General features: G+C 43.5%; 1 protein-coding gene across 3 annotated transcripts in view; it reads right to left on the bottom strand.

Annotated features, from left to right (window-relative positions):
* Nucleotides 1-8,034, bottom strand: part of LOC122541373 (hepatic and glial cell adhesion molecule-like) — a 69,174-nt gene extending 61,140 nt beyond the window's left edge. For all 3 annotated transcript variants that reach the window (XM_043678088.2, XM_043678091.2, XM_043678089.2), the window contains exons 1-2: nucleotides 7,844-8,034; nucleotides 859-1,158 (exon numbers count right to left, since the gene is read on the bottom strand). In XM_043678088.2, coding sequence (XP_043534023.2) covers nucleotides 859-1,158; nucleotides 7,844-7,904 — 361 coding nt within the window. In that variant the 5' untranslated portion in view covers nucleotides 7,905-8,034. The remainder of the gene's footprint in view (nucleotides 1-858; nucleotides 1,159-7,843) is intronic.
* Nucleotides 8,035-19,565: the final 11,531 nt, after the last annotated feature.

The following is a 19,565-nucleotide window of genomic DNA, read 5'->3' as shown; positions in this document are numbered from 1 at the left end:
GGCAGGTGGGACTAGATTGGGTTGGGATATCTGATCGGCATGGACAAGTTGGACCAAAGGGTCTGTTTCCATGCTGTACATCTCTATGACTATCTCCAATTCAGTGATCATCTCCAATTCATCGAAGTTGGCAATGGCAATACATCAGCCTCGCCATACCATCATGGCTAATCTCAGAATTGCAATACACTTTGGCATTTCACCACTGTCCATTGGAGCTCATAGGCCTTACATATATTCACCTACAAGGCCACTCTGCATGTAGTGTCACACACACACACACACACACATTAGTACAGGTTGAGTCTCATGTCCTTTAGCTTGCACTCATTGAACTCACTCTTTTGCACCGAGTTGGATGCTTGTAACATCTCTGCCTTGAGCCAGGCAGTTTTTCACGTTTGGAAAAAGTGAGGACTGCAGATGCTAGAGACCAGATATCTGGTCAGCATGGACGAGCTGGACCGAAGGGTCTACTTCCGTGCTGTACATCTCTATGACTATGTGCCTCTTTCACCCAGCCGGTGGATTGACAAAAGCTATTTTTAAAATGTAATTTAAGCAAAAGCACTGGCACATTTCAGGATTAACTGTGTTATGGTGTGGGGAAAGCAAGCCTTTGGTCACACAACTAAAAGTGGGAGCAAATGAAAAGGAAACGCTCATTCACAAACATCTTACTGTTCCACAATCACAGCCATACAAAAATATGAAAGCAATTGAGGTTGCCAAGGCAACTAATGCATCTGCTAAAATGCAATATGACCATATGTCTTATTCAAACACACAGTGCATCAGAATAATCACAGCTGTTTCTATTTGTATTGGTGCAAATGAAACCACCCTCCAAGTACTTACCATGCACTGTCAGAGTGATCACTCTGGTCCGAGATGGGTCTAAGTCCACAGTCATTTTGTATTTACCGGTATCCCACTCACGGACATCTTTTAGTAATAATGAACCATCTGTTTCGTTCAGTTCAACTCTATTCAGATACTGATCATATATGTTTTGATGTCCTTCATTGTAATCTAAAATGGGAAGAATCTGGAGGGGCTTTGAGAATTCCCACTGGACATTGCTGAATCCTTTATCCGTTCCAGGAAATAGAATGGAGGAACCTGTAGCAACCACCATGCTGTTTTTCTCATGCTGTGCTGAAATAAAGATAAGAAAGAAAGAACAGCTTGATAATTGTTGTAAAGATTGAATTATGATAAATAATAGGAAGTGTTATGAATGATCTCAATTTCTGGGAATGGATATCCCTAACAATTACCACCAGCACCCCCCATCACTTGCTTTCACTATTTAAAAATTGAGCATCTGAATTTCTTTGGGAGGTTTCAGTTTTTCTCCACCTGTCATCCATTCAATGGAAACTTAATTTAATTTATGTTAAAATTTCCACACTTACTCAATTCCCTTAAAAATTTACAATTGACTCTTTATTTTATTCACTTGTGGGATGTGGATTTTGCTGGCTGGTCAGCATTTATTGCCTGTCCTTAGTGCCCTTGAGGTGGTGGTAGTGGTGGTGGTGAGCTGCCAGGGCTGCAGTCCCCTTGCTGTGGGTTTATCCATAATGTCACTGGGGAGGGATTTCCAGGATTTTGACCCAGAAACAGTGAAGGAACTGTGATATGTTTCCAAACCAGGATAGTGAGTGGTTTGGAGGAAAGCTTGAACTTGGTGGTGTTCGCATGTTTCCGTTGCCCTAATCCTTCTAAATGGATGTGGTCTTGGGTTTGGAAGGTAATGTCTGAGGATCTTTGGTGAATGTCTGCAGTGCATCTTGTAGATAGTATACACTGCTGCTACTGAACGTTGGTGGTAGAGTGCCAATCACGTGGGCTGCTTTGTCCTGGATGGTGCCTAGTTTCTTCAGTGTTGTTGGAGCTACACTCATCTATCACATTCCTGACTTGTGCCTTGCAGATGGTGAACAGGTTTTGAGGAGTCAGGAGGTCAGTTACTCGCCACAGTATTCCTAGCCTCTGACCAGCTCTTGTAGCTACTGCGTTTATGTGGTGAGTCCAGTTGAGTTTCTGAAGAGAAAATGAGGTCTGCAGATGCTGGAGATCAGAGATGGAAATGTGTTGCTGGAGAAGCGCAGCAGGTCAGGCAGCATCTAGGGAACAGGAGAATCGACGTTTCGGGCATTAGCCCGAAGAAGGGCTAATGCCCGAAACGCCGATTCTCCTGTTCCCTAGATGCTGCCTGACCTGCTGCGCTTCTCCAGCAACACATTTCCATCAGTTGAGTTTCTGGTCAATTGTCACCTCAAGGATATTGATTGTGGGGGACTCAGGGATGGTAACACCATTGAATGATAAGGGATGGTTAGATTGTCTTTTACTGGTGATGGTGATAGGTTGGCAGTTGTGCAGCACAAATGTTACTTTGTCACTTGTCAGTCTAAGCCTGAATATTGTTACATTCACAGTCATAGTGTCTTAAAGGCATACAGTTCAGAAACAGGCCGTTTGGTTCAACTTGTCTAGACTTACCAGATATCCTAAATTAATCTAGTTCTATTGGTCAGCATTTGGCCAATATCCCTCTAGACCTTCCTATTTGTGTATCCATCCAGATACCTTTTAAATGCTGTAATTGTACTAGCATTCACTACCTCCTCTGGCAGCTCATTCCATACATGTACCACCCTCTGCATGAAAATGTTGCCCCTTAAGTCACTTTTAAGTTCTTCCCTTAAACTTATGTCCTCTAGTTTTGGATTCCCCTACCCTTGGGAAAAGATGTTGACTAATCACCTTAACCATGCCCCTCATGATTTTATAAACCTCTGGAAGGTTACCTCTCAACCTCAGACACTCCAGGCAAAATAACCCCCTCCCTGTAGCTCAAACCCTCCACCCCTAGCAACATTCTTGTAAATCTTTTTTGAACCTTTTCAAGTTTCACAACATCCTTCCTTTAGCAGAGAGACCAGGAATGAATGCAATATTCCAAAAGGAACTATGAACCAGCACTCCAAAGTCTCTTCCTTTGGCAACACTCCCAGGACCTTACTATTAAATGTATAAGTCCTGCTCTGATTTGCCTTCCCAAAATGCAGCATCTCACATTTGTCTAAATTAAACTCCATCTGCCACGCCGATCTGGTCCTGTTGTACTCTAAAGTAACCTTCTTCGCTGTCCACTACACCTCCAGTTTTGATGTCATCTGCAAACCTACTAACTATACCTCTCATGTTCACGTTCAAATCATTTATATAAATGACAAAAAACAGGGGAGCAGCACTGGTCAAAGGCCTCCAGTCCGAAAAGCAACCCTCCATCTAACCCACTGTCTCCTACCTTGCCATTTGGATACAAGCACAACTTGTATCCAAATGGCAAGTTCAATCTGTATTCCATGTGATCTAATCTTGCTAACCATTCTACCATGCCACCTTGCTGATAAACATACAGACAACATCCAATACTCTGCCTTCATCAATCCTCTTTGTAACCTCTTCAAAAAACTCAATCAAGTTAATGAGACATGATTTCCCATACACAAGGCCATGTTGACTTCCTCTAATCAGTAATGGCCTTTCCAAATGCATGTAAATCCTGTCCCTCAGAATCCCCTCCAACAACTTGCCCACTCCTGATGTCGGGCTCACTGGTCAATAGTTCCCTGGCATTTCCTTACTACCATTCTTAAATAAGAGCACCACATCAGCCAACTCTAGCACCTCATCTATGACGATACAAATATCTCAGCAAAGGGTCCAGCAATAACTTCCCTAGCTTTCATAGAGTTCTAGGGTACACCTGATCAGGTCCTGGGGATTTATCCACCTTTATGGATTTTAAGACATCCAGCATCTCTTCCTCTGTTATACGGACACTTTTCAAGTTCTGTAGCTTCCATATCCAACTCCACTATAAACACTGATGCAAAATACCCATCTCCTGCAGTTCCCATATAGACAGCCTTGCTGATCTTTATGGGGCCCAATTCTCTCCTGGTTACTCACTATCTGTAGAAGCCTTTCGGATTCTCCTTAACCCTACTTATCAAAGCTATTGCATATCCCCTTTTTGCCTTGCTGATTTCCCTCTTGAGTATACTCCTACTACCTTTATACTCTTCTTGAGATTCACTCTGTCCCTACAGTCTATTCCTGAACTCCTACAGAGTTGTCCTGGAGCTAAGATGACTGGCCTCCAACAACTACAACCGTTTTCCTTTGTGCCAGGTTACCTTTTGAAAGGTACAAAGACAATGACTTTGAAAGAACTCCTTCGAAGTAACATGAATCATAAGTCCATCAAAGTAGAACACTTAGGAGCAACAATTAGGCCATTCAGTCTATCGAATCTACTCCACCATTCAATTATGGCTGATATGTTTCTCAACCCCATTCTCCCGCTTTCTTTCCACAACCCTTGATCCCCTTGATACTCAAGAATCTGTGACGATGCTGCTCCTTAACAAGGTTATGGTGTCCTTGGTTTTTCTTTTCAGGAGGTCATAAGAGACAGAGACTCCGAAAAGTCTGGACTTGGGAGGGTTCTGGAGCCAGTTTGTTTATAGATAAAAACAATGACTGCAGATGCTGGAAACCAGATTTTGGATTAGTGTTGCTGGAAGAGCACAGCAGTTCAGGCAGCATCCGAGGAGCAGCAAAATCGACGTTTCGGGCAAAAGCTCCTCGGATGCTGCCTGAACGTTGTGCTCTTCCAGCACCACTAATCCAAAACCAGTTTGTTTATAGCTAACAGATACTGTGTTAGGCAAAACTGTTTTTAAAAACCACTTGAACAATGAAACAATTTATCTGGGCTTGCCTTCACGCATGTCACTGCGCTTGCATCTATGGGCATGGACATCTGCAATGTGTGCCAACCTGCAGCTGCACTTCTGGCATTGTTTCCTGCATGTGCCTATCTCTGTGTATGTGTCTCTATCGTTGCATGTGATTGTGTCGATATATGTGTCCGTGTTATTGTGTGTTTCTTTATGTTTCCGTGTACGTATATGTCTCCCTGTGTTCGTTGGGAAGAGTGAATGGTCTGGAATGTGCTGCCAGGAAATGCGATGGAGGTAGTTTCACTTGAGGGGGCATTGGACAATTATTTCAATAGGAGAAATGTGAAAGGGTATGGGAGAAATGGAAGACAAGGGCACAAAACTGGAATGCTCATTCCAAGGTCTAGTGCAAACACCATGAACTGAATGGTCTTCTTCTGCACCTAACACACTCTGTCAATTGTCACTTTTATAAGATTCCAGCTTCTCCAATTTATCCATGCATCTGGCTTCCCTCATGCCTGGAACCATTCTGCTAAAGCCATTTTTTTGCATCTCTTCGGAGGGTCGGTGTGGACTTGTTGGGCTGAAGGGCCTGTTTCCACACTGTAGGGAATCTAATCTAATGTAATCTAATGAAAGAGGATGTAGCCAGTTCTACCACCTCAGCTTTTTTTGGCTTACTTAGCAAGCAGTAGTTGTGAGGCTGCTGGACACAAGAAAAGGAGATCTATGCTAACCTCCCTCTCTGACTTCTCTCCTGTACTTGACTTTACCTTTTGTGCTAAGGCGTGTTTATTGGGATTATTACAAGTATTTGGAACAGCACCATTCAGTTGGGATGATCTGTTGGGTTTTTGGATAAGTTGAGTTATTCAGTATTCTGTTCCCTTTTATTTGTGTTTCATTCAGTAATTTTGTAAATAAGTTCTGTTTTGTTTAAAATTACGTGGTTCGATCAACTGCATCCCTCCTGGAATATACACGTTACACCTTCTTAAAACAAGTAGCAAAGCTGGGTCTGGGCTACTTTCTTGAAATGTTTTGAGGTCTGGCATGGTCCATAACAGACCTATCCATTTCAGTCTGAAATATACTTAATGACCTGGCCTCTACACCGTTCTATGGCAATGAATTCCATAGATTCACCACTCTCTGGCTAAAGAAATTTCTCCTAATCTCCATTCTAAATGTTTTTCCTTTATTCTAAGGCTGTGCCCTTGGGTCTAGTCTCTCGTACCAATGGAAGCATTTTCCCAGCATCTACTCTGTCCAGGCCATTCAGTATTCTCCAGGTTTCGATTAGATCCTTATAAACCCCATCGAGTATAGACCCAGAGTTCTCAAACGTTCCTCATGTGTTAAGCTTTTCATTCCTGGGACAATTCTTGTGAACCTTCCTGAGGTATGAGGCCCAAAATCCCTCACAATATTCCAAACGTGGTCTGACCAGAGCCTTATATAGAAGTACATCCCTGCTTTTATATCCAAGTCCTCTCAAAACAAATGCCATCACCCATCATACCCAAAACCTCGACTTCTCAACCTCCTAATGCTGTCTGGCTTGCTGTGTTCTTCCAGCCTCCTGCCAGTCTATCAAGAATCACGGCAGGAACATTGGAATCGGGATCTGCCACTTATTTTACATGACTCTGGTGGGCTTACAACTCCATTAACAATCCACCTTGAAACTGTTGTTTCTTCGCGATCACTAGGTTAAAACCCTGGAACTCCCTCCCAAACCACACTGTGGATGTCTCTGCCCCAGATGGAGGCAACCAACTACTGTGGCAACTGGAAACACAGGAAATCAGACCTGGGCTGGGCCGTTCAGTCCACTTCACCATCCAATGTGATTATGGCTGATCATCCAACTTCGAACCCTGTTCCCACTTTCTCTGGAATCCCTACAGCGTGGTAACATACCCTTCAGCCCAAAAGCCCACACCAACCTCCTAAGAGTAACCCACCCAGACCCATTCCCTTACATTCTCCTACGCCTAACCTACACATCCCTGAATACTAAGGGTCAACTTAGCACAGCCAACCCACCCTAACCTGCACATCTTTGAACTGTGGGAGGCAACCGGAACACCTGGAGGAAACTACACAGACAAAGGGAGACTATGCAAACTCCACATAGTTAAAAGAAAAATCACACAAAGCCAGGTTATAATCCAACAGGTTTAAGTGGAAGCACACTAGCTTTTGGAGCACCGCTCCTTCATCAGGTTATTTTTAACTTTGTAAACTCCACACAGTCGCCTGAGGTTGGAATCAAACCCTGGTCCTGAGTGCTGACCAGTGTGCCACCCCCAAATCTTTCCAAATCCTTTGATCCCTTTAGCCCTAAGGGAACTATATCTGCCTCCTTTTCGAAAACATTCGATGTTTGCGCTTTAGTTGCTTTCACGCAGCAGAGAATTCACAACTTTCTGGTTAACAAGGGTGAGGCCAGCTACATCCCAACAGAAAAAAATAATAACTGAAAATTCCCTCTCTTGCTTCCCAGCTTTCTTCCTATTAGACAATCTTTGTAAACTTCGCCTTACATAGCCTCTGAAACAAAACCTGAAACAAGCCGGCTCCAGTTTTTTTTAAACGAATCTGTTTCTCTGAGAATGACCTCACCCTGTTCCATTCCTCTCCCCCTCTCAGTCAGTCCTGATTCCCAGCCAGTGCCTGGGACCGAGCTGCAGGCGCTGGGATACTGGGGGGGGGGGACTCTTAACTCATGCCTCAGCAACACGGTGTCAGTCACGGAGCCGGGTAGGAATCTGCCCCGGAGACCGTGTAAACTAGACGGGAATGGATCGGAAAAGGTCAGGCGGCTCCAACGGAAACTCAAACTGGGTGGAAATATCATCCTGTGTAAACCCACTCCCAACTCAGTGAACATTCCCTCATACTGGGCGGCTACATCACAGACTACAAGATCAAAACATCGAGTTTTATAAACTCTTGGCACTGCCGACTCCCAGATCTCCCCGAGAGCATTTCTTTGTGTCATCGTTTCAGTTTGTTTTCATCCGAATCAGTCACTGTCGGTTTAAAGAGACTGTTAGAGATGGTTTTACCTGAAGCCGAGTGAGAGAGAACCTGCAAAGCGCAAAGGAGACAAAAGGCGAACATCTTCATCGGTCTGCAGAGCTGGGTTCCGACTGTCACAGGAAATAGCGGGAAGCAGGAGGGGGATGGGCCTAATCCTCAAATTACAGGAATAGAGGGCTGACGAGGGAGATGGAGGGAGGTTGGGATGGAAGATCAATGAGGATCAGTACTGAAATGAACAAAATCACTGCCCACACTGCAGCTCTGAAACAAACAAGAACGGAAATCCCTGGGAATTACAGACCATTCAGCCTTGTGTCTGTGGTAAGCAAGGTACTGGAAAGGATTCTCAGAGATAGGATTTGAGACTATTTGGAAAAACATAGTTTGATTAAAGATAGTCAGTGTGGCTTTCTGAGGGGCCAGTTGTGGCTCACAAACCTTCTTGAGTTCTTTGAGGACTTGACGAGGCAAGTTGATGAAGGTCAAGCAGTGGATGTGGTGTATATGGATTTCAGTAAGGCATTTGATAAGGTTATAGAGTCGTAGAGTCATAGAGATGTACAGCATGGAAACAGACCCTTCAGTCCAACCTGTCCATGCCTACCAGATACCCCAACTCAATCTAGTCCCACCTGCCAGCACCCGGCCCATATCCCTCCAAACCCTTCCTATTCATATACCCATCCAAATGCCTCTTAAATGTTGCAATTGTATCAGCCTCCACCACATCCTCCGGCAGCTCATTCCATACATGTACCACCCTTTGCGTGAAAGAGTTGCCCCTTAGGTCCCTTTTCTATCTTTCCCCTCTCACTCTAAACCTATGCCCTCTAGTTCTGGACTCCCTGACCCCAGGGAAAAGACTTTGCCGATTTACCCTATCCATGCCCCTCATAATTTTGCAAAACTCTAACAGGTCACTCCTCAGCCTCCGACGCTCCAGGGAAAACAGTCCCAGCCTGTTCAGCCTTTCCCTGTAGCTCAGATCCTCCAACCCTGGCAACATCCTTGTAAATCTTTTCTGAACCCTTTCAAGTTTCACAACATCTTTCCGATAATAAGGAGACCAGAAATGCATGCAATATTCCAACAGTGGCCTAACCAATGTCCTCTACAGTCGCAACATGACCTCCCAACTCCTCTACTCAATACTCTGACCAATAAAGGAAAGCGTACCAAACACTTTCTTCACTAGCCTACCTACCTGTGACTCCACTTTCAAGGAGCTATGAACCTGCACTCCAAGGTCTCTTTGTTCAGCAACACTCCCTAGGACCTTACCATTAAGTGTAGAAGTCCTGCTAAGAGCTGTTTTCCCAAAATGCAGCACCTCACATTTATCTGAATTAAACTCCATCTGCCAATTCTCAGCCCATTGGCCCATCTGGTCCAGATCCTGCTGTAATCTGAGGTAACCCTCTTCGCTGTCCACTACACCTCCAATTTTGGTGTCATCTGCAAAAATACTAACTGTACTCTTATGCTCACATCCAAATCATTTATGTGATTGACAAAAAGTAGAGGACCCAGCACCGATCTTTGTGGCACTCCACTGGTCACAGGCCTCCAACCTGAAAAACTACCCTCCACCACCACCCTCTGTCTTCTAACTTTGAGCCAGTTCTGTATCCAAATGGCTAGTTCTCCCTGTGAGATCTAACCTTGCTAATCAGTCTCCCATGGGGAACCTTGTTGAACGCCTTACTGAAGTCCACATAGATCACATCTACTGCTCTTCCCTCATCAATCTTGTTTGTTACTTCCTCAAAAAACTCAATCATGTTTGTGAGACATGATTTCCCATGCACTAAGCCATCCCTAATCAAGCCTTACCTTTCCAAATACATGTACATCCTGTCCCTCATGATTCCCTCCAACAACCTGCTCACCACTGAGGTCAGGCTCATCAGTCTATAGTTCCCTGACTTGTCTTTACCGCCCTTCTTAAACAGTGGCCACCTCCAGTCTTCCGGCACCTCACCTGTGACTATCGATGATACAAATATCTCAGCAAGAGGCCCAGCAATCATTTCTCTAGCTTTGCACAGAGTTCTCAGGTACACCTGATCAGGTCCTGGGGATTTATCCACCTTTAACTGTTTCAAGACATCCAGCACTTACTCCTCTGTAATCTGGATAGGGGTTAGCAAGAATGCTGAATGAATTAATTACATTTATTACAACCAGCAGAGATTTATCAATTATACTGATGATGCTCTTGTGGCCTTGGGAGAACAATTGGATGCTATGACCAAAATGAAATGGCAAAACAGACAGGCCTTAGATTGGCAGAAAAAGGTGGGGTTTGTGTGATGTTTGGGGAACATTGTTGTCCCAGGAACCCGGGTTCATTTCCAACCTCAGGCAACTGTCTGTGTGGAGTTTGTTCAGAGGAGCCTGTAACTGGGGATGATACACACACCCAGACCTCTGATTCTCAAAAAGTGCAGCACCAACTTAACTACTTTCTGATGAAGGCAGACCCATTGTCTGAACTAAGTTCTGATGGTATACCAAACCTTAGGATAAATTTCTGACGAATAAAGTTCACTACTGTCCCAGCTCCTGGTTTCAACCTTATTTCTACTGGGCTAGCTGATTTCACTCTCCCCAGATCTGTATCATGCTGTGACCACAAAGTGGCTAGTAATGCATCCAATTGCTCATTACCATATTGATCACCTTCCTCCACTGTCACTGGCATGCTCCGCTGGGGTGTTACCTTGCCTTCCTTTGGATTCCCTGTCAAGTTGCAGCATGCTAGGATTTTAATATAGCTGCCATCCCCAGATTCCCAAACCCCTGACGTGAGCATATGTAATTTCCTCACTGTTTCTACACGCCTGGTCATAGGACCTAAGTCTTTAGATTGATATCCCTTATTTCCAATGAGGTTACGTGTGGTGCGGCACCTGGTACTCCATACCACTTTTCCAGGAACGCATTTCTCTCTATTGCAGGATCACTCCCTGCTCCCCTAATACTATTGCTTCACTTCTCAAATGTTATGGAGCAGTGACTTCCTGCTGCCACTGCCTCTCTAACACCTCATCCTGGGACTCATCAAATATCACTGTACAGTGCAACTCAGACTTAGGTGGTCTTGCTTTCGTCAACATTGTCAACACTTCTGCTTCCCACATCCCCCAAAATTCTTGAATATCATTTATGTCCTGAATAAACAAGATAAAAGAGACATTTAACATCATCAACAACACCCTCACAGGCGTAAAGTTTACTAAGGAGGATGAAACCGACAACAAACTCACATTCCTGGACATCACAGTCGAAAGAACGGACAATGGAGAACTACAAACCTGCCTATACAGAAAACCGACAAACACTGACCAAATACTTAACTACACCCGCAACCATCCCAACACACACAAACAAAGCTGTATCAGAACACTATTCCAACGAGCCACCACACACTGCAGCACAGACGAACTTCGGAAAACAGAGGAGAATCACCTTTCCAACGTATTCAAGATGAACAGATACTCATAAAATACAGTCCACAGATTCCTCAAGAAGAAACCATGACAAGCAGACCAAACACAGCCAGAAACCCTAACCGCCTTACCATACATCAAAAAAGTTTCAGAAATGACAGCCAAACTACTAAGACCCCTCGGAATCCTAGTACCACACAAACCCACTAACATTCTCAAACAAAAACTAACAAACTTAAAAGACCCAGTACAACCCATGGACAAAACCAACATCATTGACAAAATTCCATGCAAGGAATGCCACAAACACTACGTAGGACAAACAGGAAGAAAGTTAGCCACCAGGATACACGAACACCAGCTAGTCACAAAAAGACATAACCCTCTCTCCCTCGTAGCCCTACACACGGATGAAAAAAAACATCATTTCGACTGGGACAACACATCTATCCTGGGACAGGCTAAGCAAAGACATGCCATAGAATTCCTAGAAGCCTGGTACTCCAACCACAACTCCATAAACAAACACATAGATCTAAATGCCATCTATCAACCCCTCAGAAAACAAACAGGAAATGACATCACCACAAACCCCAGGAACCCCATCCAGGAGAAAGATATAAATAGAAAGCAGGAGACAACAGCTTTGCTTCACTTGGAGGTCGCCACTGAGGATGTTACCTCGCCAGTAATGAAACGTCTGAATATCAAACCTTCATCTCAGTGAGCAAACCTACACCATAAACCTCAACTTGAGCTACAAACGTTCACAAATCTTGCAAAAATCACTTGCTATATCCTCTATCCAATAAACATTCACATCTTTAACTTCTTGCATCGCTAATTGTATATTGGCCTTTTCTATGACCAAGCCCTATTGTGTGCACTCCAATCTTACCTCTAACTGCAGTAAAGCATCTCTACCTAACAAGTTAATTGGCGTCTCTTTAGACACTAATATTGGTAGAACTATCTCCCTACCTTTCATTTCTAATCTTACTGCAGCTGTAAATTGGGTTAACTGTGATTTCCCTGAGAACCCTACAGTTTTAACAAATTTACTTGACATGGGAAGGTGAGAGACATACCGCAGCTGTACACAAGTGTATGTAGCTCCAATATCTATCATCACCGATGTCTGCCTCCCTTCTATACCAACTTGTATTACTGGTTCTTGACCAGCCTCCCATGCTACTACAGGGTAGTGCCCCTTCCCACCCAGGTTCTCAGGGCATCCCTAACACATCCCATACAGGTTAACAGGTCCTGCTGGGCCTGTAGGTGTCTGGGAAGTGACCACTGGGGATTCCTGCCATCTAGGCCGGCTGAAGGGCAGAGAGGGCCCGGTCCAATAAGGGCTCTTCCTCCTAAAGTGGCCTGGTTGTTGGCATCCCCTGCACATCATTTCTGGCCCCCTCTTGAGCCTGATTATTTATCATGTACCTTAGTCCCCCATTCCTAGGTCCCTGTCCTTGGGGACCCCAGTTCTGTTTAGGCTGTTGTTTAAATCTGCCCTGCCCCGGATATGTCACCTGTGGGAAAGCTTCTTTAAAAACCTCCATTGCTGGCATGGGATTTTCTGGCCCCCATCTGGCTACCTGATAGGACCCCCCTTGCGCTGGCACTTGGTTCACGCCAGTGTTGATTACTGTGTCGGTTCTTACCGGCAACACCTTTTTAGCCTTCTCTTTTTCTTTCTATTTAAGCTCTTCGAGCTGCATTTGCACCAGCTTCCTTTGCACCTCCTCCTGCTGTTCAGACAATTTCTCTTTGTCTTTTTGAAACCTTTCAACTGCATGAGCTACGTGATCTCTAAATTCGTGGTGGGTCATTGATGATGTCAGACCCACCGCCTCCCCCAGCCTTGACCTGACTTGGGAGGGCATTGCCTCAGTGATGGAATTTCAGGACATTGTGGTCAGCAACTGATTTTCTATGTCTTGCTCTGTTTCCAGCCTCCACCTCTTTAACTGTTTCTCCAAGTAGGCAGCTGTGTTTTCACTTTCTCCCGGTAGATCCCCTCTCAGAGCCTGTGGGTCCATTTTGGGTGGATAACAGTCTCTTAAGGCCTGCCATACATTCTGTCTCACTGGATCAAATCCGACCCCTTCAATCATTGGATTGTCTGCTGCATTTTTCAGACGGGCTCAGACTATTATTTCCTTTAACTTCAAGTGTCCTACCAACCTCACCAGCAGTGCCTTCAAATCTCCTCTAGCCAGCAATTGCCCTGTGGTTTCATCTTCAAAAAGTCCTGATCCACTTTCCTGCTCCCTCATGTAAACTGGGCAGTGCATTCTTCAGCCTTTCCAGATCCTACGTTCCCCAAGGAATGTATTGTGGGTTTCTCCCCTCTTTTATAAGGAGCGGTAGCATCCTTCCCTCTTGGTCCTTTTCCCCTTTATTAACGCTACTTCTCAATAAATCCCACTTGGGCTTTGAGTCCGATGCTATTTTTAATTCCTCCCATTCTTTAGGCCTTTTTCTTTCCTAGTCTCTTATCATCCTTTTGTTTGCTCTCTGTCACTTTCACTGCTTTCCTCTTCAGCCCTTCTTTCATTTCCTAATGAGTATTCCTCAATTGCTTTTTGTTCCCTTAGCCCACGCAGCACACTAATCTCATGTTTCAGCTTTTCCTGCTTTCGTTGTATGGCTTCCATTTGCTCCTGCCTGTCCCTTTTCTCTTTTTCTCTTCTTTCCCTCAGTTCATTTTTGTCTTCCGCACTTTCATCCCATTCTAACTGTCCCTCTACTTCTACTGTTCCCTTTATTACTGGACACTGCTTCAATGCCTCTTCATTCAAGTAGGGAGGAGGTCTATTCAACTCCTCCACATCTGGGGATAGAGGGGGTACTGATTCCTGCTTCCCTGTTTCCCGCTCAGCTTTTCTTTGCAACTTTTCTAGTCACCACAGGTGCCTGACAAGCACCTCACCCTCTTTCCTGAAAAGTTTCAGTATTTCCATCTCCTGATTCCTTTTTTGGTTTCTATTTTTAGATTTCTCTTTTAACTTATAGGTCTTCATTAATCCTTCCATATCATTGCACACATGTATATTAAAGGTACCGTCTTTTGGCCATTTAGTCAATAAATCCTGAGTTCTTTTTTCCCATTTCTCAGAAATTTTTACAATATCATTTCTTGCCACTGGAAATTTCTTACTCAGTATCTCAACTGCAGTCCCTTTATCCATCCTACGAAATATTTCAGTCCAACTAATGCTCTCATCTTTGCTCTCATAAATCACTTCCTCATACCATTCAAGTCTGGTGTAATTTGTCAATAGTATAAGCAATTCCTAACTTTATAACTTACAATTGTCCCTTACCAATCTATCAATTTCTAAACGTTCTCAGTTGCAGCTAGTTAATACAAACATCCTATTCTCATTCATTCAGCCTAAACCAATCTAACACTGCACCTTCAAAATGCATCAAATCACTAACGGTTTCTTGAGAAATTTCTCTCTCAAGAAAAACTATCTTAAATTCTTACAGTACAAAATAAAATCAAAATACCCTTGGATCTCGAGCTCTAGGGAAACAAAACACATGATCTAACCACCACAAACAATTATGCATACCAATCAGATCACAATGATTGAAATATAAACTCTCTATATCTCTCTCTCACAAACACACACAGAAGAGCCTTACTTAAACAGACCCTTTGTTCATTTCCAAAAATCCTATTATCTGACAGGCCTTATCTAAAACATTTAACAGTCTAGTAACACTATAACACTATGACTATTCTCTGTTATTTTACTTTTAATCATTCACTACCAATCTGTCGGCTTTCTAAACAGGTCTATCAGTGCTTCCAGTGAAACAATTTCCCCTTCTTTATTCTGGGAGAAAGTGAGGTCTGCAGATGCTGGAGATCAAAGTTGAAACTTTATTGCTGGAACAGCACAGCAGGTCAGGCAGCATCCAGGGAACAGGAGATTCGACGTTTCGGGCACAGGCCCTTCTTCATTCCTGAAGAAGGGCCTGTGCCCGAAACGTCGAATCTCCTGTTCCCTGGATGCTGCCTGACCTGCTGTGCTGTTCCAGCAATAAAGTTTCAACCTTCTTTATTCTGCCCTATCTATCAATAGGGTATTATAAAACAATTTCCCCTTATTTATTCTGCCTTATCTCTCCATAGGGTTTTATATTTCTGCCCTATCTATCTATAGGATATTATATACACCACGTGGAATTTTTTCTCAACAATTGCTACTTTCTATTCTTACTCACCCCTTACCCCAGTGCTCAGTTTTCTTGTCCAATCCTCCACGTCTCCTTCAGCAGCAATTTGGATCTTGGATCGGAGACACCCTCCGGCAGGTTCCCACACTTCTGAGTTCCCAAGGTCCACTTTTTTTTGTTGGGTACTCTTATTCTGTCAGTCTCAGGAGTGCCCCCTGTGGACCAAGAAGCACCCTGTTACTGCCACCCTCTGTCCAGGTGGGTCTCTGCACGACCCTGCTCGCAGCACCAAATTTGTTATGGGGAAAATGTATAGAATTGCCAGAAAACACAGAGTTCTTCAAGAAGTAGGTCTTTTATTTGCAAACAAAAAATCATGACACTGAGAAAGCAGATTCTCGAATGCCCATGAACCTCAGGGTCTGTGGGTTTTTATATTTTTTTTATTATGTTTCTGTTAGCTTATCAGCATGTCCAACTATATTAATCAAAGTACCTCACTCTAGCTACACAATAAACCACCGATGTTAGTTCCCATTATCTCTTTAGTTGTACATTTTACTTAACGTTATTCTAATGTCACGGTTAGATATTTATTGCTAACTGTGCTACAGTGATCTTCAATTCCAAACTAACCTGTCATGATAGATATTTAGCTATTCCATCTGTCACAATAGTCTCCTGTCTCAAGCTGACTCTACTAACTATTAATTAGATATTTTAATGTCATGTCCCAAATATTAATTGTCCCAATCCTGTCATAATAATACTAAACAGAGAAACTTGCTTTATTACTTGTATTATTTCATCTCGCCATAGTGACCTTTCAGCCTTAACGTTACTCTGTTAATTGGTGTAAGAATGTTCCACTGTGGTTATCCCATCTTGCCTTCTACAGAACACAGATTGCCAGTGGTCTTCATGCTTTAACCCTTCCCATGCTTTCATGTTCTTTATTTTCCATAATTACCATCTCACATGTTCTAAATCTGTTAAGAAGGCAAAGGAATGAATTAGGTAAAAACAATGAGGTAAAAACAATGATTGCAGATGCTGGAAACCAGATTCTGGATCAATGGTGCTGGAAGAGCACAGCAGTTCAGGCAGCATCGAGGAGCTTCAGCAAAATCGACGTTTCGGGCAAAAGCCCTTCATCAGGAATAAAAGCTGATGAAGGGCTTTTGCCCGAAACGTTGATTTTGCTGAAGCTCCTCGATGCTGCCTGAACTGCTGTGCTCTTCCAGCACCATTGATCCAGAAAGGAATGAATTATGCCATTCCCCCAGTTGGCAATGTCACCGGATCAGTAATCCATGATCTGAAGTCGGGGGGGGTGGGGAAGGGAAAGGAAAAGCAACAGGGAGTATGGAGTCAAGTAGAAAGATAAACAGCAGCTTAGCATGTGTGCAGGGTTTAAGTTCAAGACAGAATCGGAATGAAGCAAAAAGGAAGGATAACTTAGGTAGAGGTGGTGGAAATCATGAGGATAAGAAAATTAGCATTAAAGTGTTTTACCTGAATGCTCGAAACATTCGAAACAAAGTAGATGATATAATAGCACAAATCATCATGAATAATTAGGATGTGGTAGGAATCACAGAGACGCGGTTGTAGGGGGTTCAGAACTGGCAGTTAAACATCCAAGGATTTACAACTTATCAAAAAGATGGAGGTGGGCAGAGGGGGTGGGGTTGCCCTGTTAGTTAAGAATGAAATTAAATCTATGGCATTAAATGATGATGTGGAGTACATGTGGATGGAGTTGAGGAATCAAAAAGGTGAAAAAACCATAATGGGAATTATGGACAGACTTCCCAGCAGTGGTCAGGACCAGGGGCGCAAGATGTACCGGGAAATAGATCGGGCATGTCAGAAAGGTAAGGTCATGGGGATCACAGGGGAGCTCAATATGCAAGTGGACTGGGTGAATAATGTTGCCAGTGGATCCAAAGAAAGGGAATTAATGGAATGCTTACAGGATGATTTTTTGGAACAGCTTATGATGGAGCCCACAAGGGAGCAGGCTATACTGAACTTAGTGCTATGGAACAGGGCAGACTTTTAACAGGTCTTAAAGTAAGGGAACACTTAGGAGGCAGCGATCATAATATGGTAGAGTTCAATCTGCAGTTCAAAAGAGAGAAGGCAAAATCAGATGTAATGGTGTTACAGTTAAATAAAGGTAATTATAGGGGCGCTGACGAAAATTGACTGGAAGCAGAGCCCAGTGGGAAAGACAGTAGAACAACAATGGCAGGAGTTTCTGGGTGTAATTGAGGACACAGTACAGAGGTACATCCCCAAAGAAAAGAAAGATTACCTGGGGGAAGTGGGGGGGTGCGATTAGACAACCACAGTTGACAAAGCAACTCAGGAAATGTATCACAGAAAAAGAAAGAGCCTATAAAGTGGCCAAGAGCACTGGGAAATCAGAAGATTGGGAAAACTACAAAAACAAACAGAAGATAACAAAGAGAGAAATAAGGAATGAGAGGATCAAATATGATGGTAAGCGAGCCAATAATATTAGAGATGATAGTAAAAGTTTCTTTCAATACATAAGAAACAAACAAAAGGCAAAAGTAGACATTGGGCTGCTCCAAATTGATGCAGGAAGGGTAGTGATGGGAGATAAGGAAATGGCTGAAGAACTTAATAAATACTTTGTGTCAGTATTCACAGTGGAATACATGAGTAATATCCCAACAATTACGGAGAGTCAAGGGGCAGAGTTGAGTGTGGTGGCCATTACAAAGAAGAAAGTACTTGATAAGCTAAAAGGTTTAAAAACTGATAAATCCTCATGATTTCCAGCATCTCTACCTAAGTTATCCTTTCTTTTTGATTCATTCCTAGTCTGTCTTGAATTTAAGCCCTGCACACATGCTAACCTGCTACATCCTAGAGTTCTGAGGGATGTGGCTGAAGAAGTAGCGGAGGCGTTGGTTATAGTCTTTCAAAACTCACTGGAGTCAGGGAAAGTCCCAGATGATTAGAAAATCACTGTTGTAACCTCCCTTGTTCAAGAAAGGATAAAGACAAAAGATGGAAAATTATAGGCCAATTAGCCTACCTTCAGTTGTAGGTAAAATTCTAGAATCCATTGTTAAGGATGAGATTTCTAAATTCTTGGAAGTTCAGGGTCAAATTAGAACAAGTCAGCATGGAGTTAGTAATGAGAGGTCATGCCTGACAAACCTGGTAGATTTCTTTGAAGAGGTAACAAGTAGGTTAGACCAGGGAAACCCAGTGGATGGTATCTACCTAGACTTCCAAAAGGCATTTGATAAGCTGCCCCACGGGAGGCTGCTGAGTAAGGTGAGGGCCCATGGTGTTTGAGGTGAGCTACTGGCATGGATTGAGGATTGGCTGCCTGACAGAAAGCAGCGAGTTGGGATAAAAGGTTCTTTTTCGGAATGGCAGCTGGTGACAAGTGGTGTCCCGCAGGGTTCAGTGTTGGGTCCGCAGCTATTCACTTAATATATTAATGATCTGGATGAAGAGACTGGGGGCATTCTGGCAAAATTTGCTGATGATACCAAGTTAGGTTGACCAGTGGGTAGTATTGAGGAGGTGGGGAGGCTGCAGAAAGACTTAGACAGTTTAGAAGAATGGTCCAGGAAATGGCTGATGTAATTCAATGTGAGCAAATGCGGGGTCTTGCACTTTGGAAAAAAGAACACAGGTATGGACTATTTTATAAAAGGTGAGAAAATTCATAAAGCCAAAGTACAAAGGGATCTGAGAGTGCTAGTCCAGGTATCTCTAAAGGTTGATTTGCAGGTTGAGTCCGTGGCTAAGAAAGCTAATGTAATGTTGTCATTTATTTCAAGTGTGTCGGAATGTAAAAACAGTGATGTGCTTTTGAGACTTTATAAAGCTCTGGTTAGGCCCCATTTAGAATACGGTGTCCAGTTTTGGGCCCCACACCTTAGGAATAGCATACTGGCACTAGAGCATGTCCAGCGGAGATTCACACAGATGACCCCTGAAATGGTAGGCCTAACATGTGATGAACGGCTGATGATCCTGGGATTGTATTTGTTAAAGTTCAGTAGGTTGAGGGGAGATCTAATAGAAACTTACAAGATAATGTATG

Source organism: Chiloscyllium plagiosum, unplaced genomic scaffold, assembly GCF_037043375.1.
Source record: "Chiloscyllium plagiosum isolate Xiang-an unplaced genomic scaffold, Cpla_swu_hap1 HiC_scaffold_35, whole genome shotgun sequence".
NCBI classification, from domain to species: Eukaryota; Metazoa; Chordata; class Chondrichthyes; order Orectolobiformes; family Hemiscylliidae; genus Chiloscyllium; species Chiloscyllium plagiosum.
This window is presented reverse-complemented; position numbering and strand designations above follow the sequence as displayed.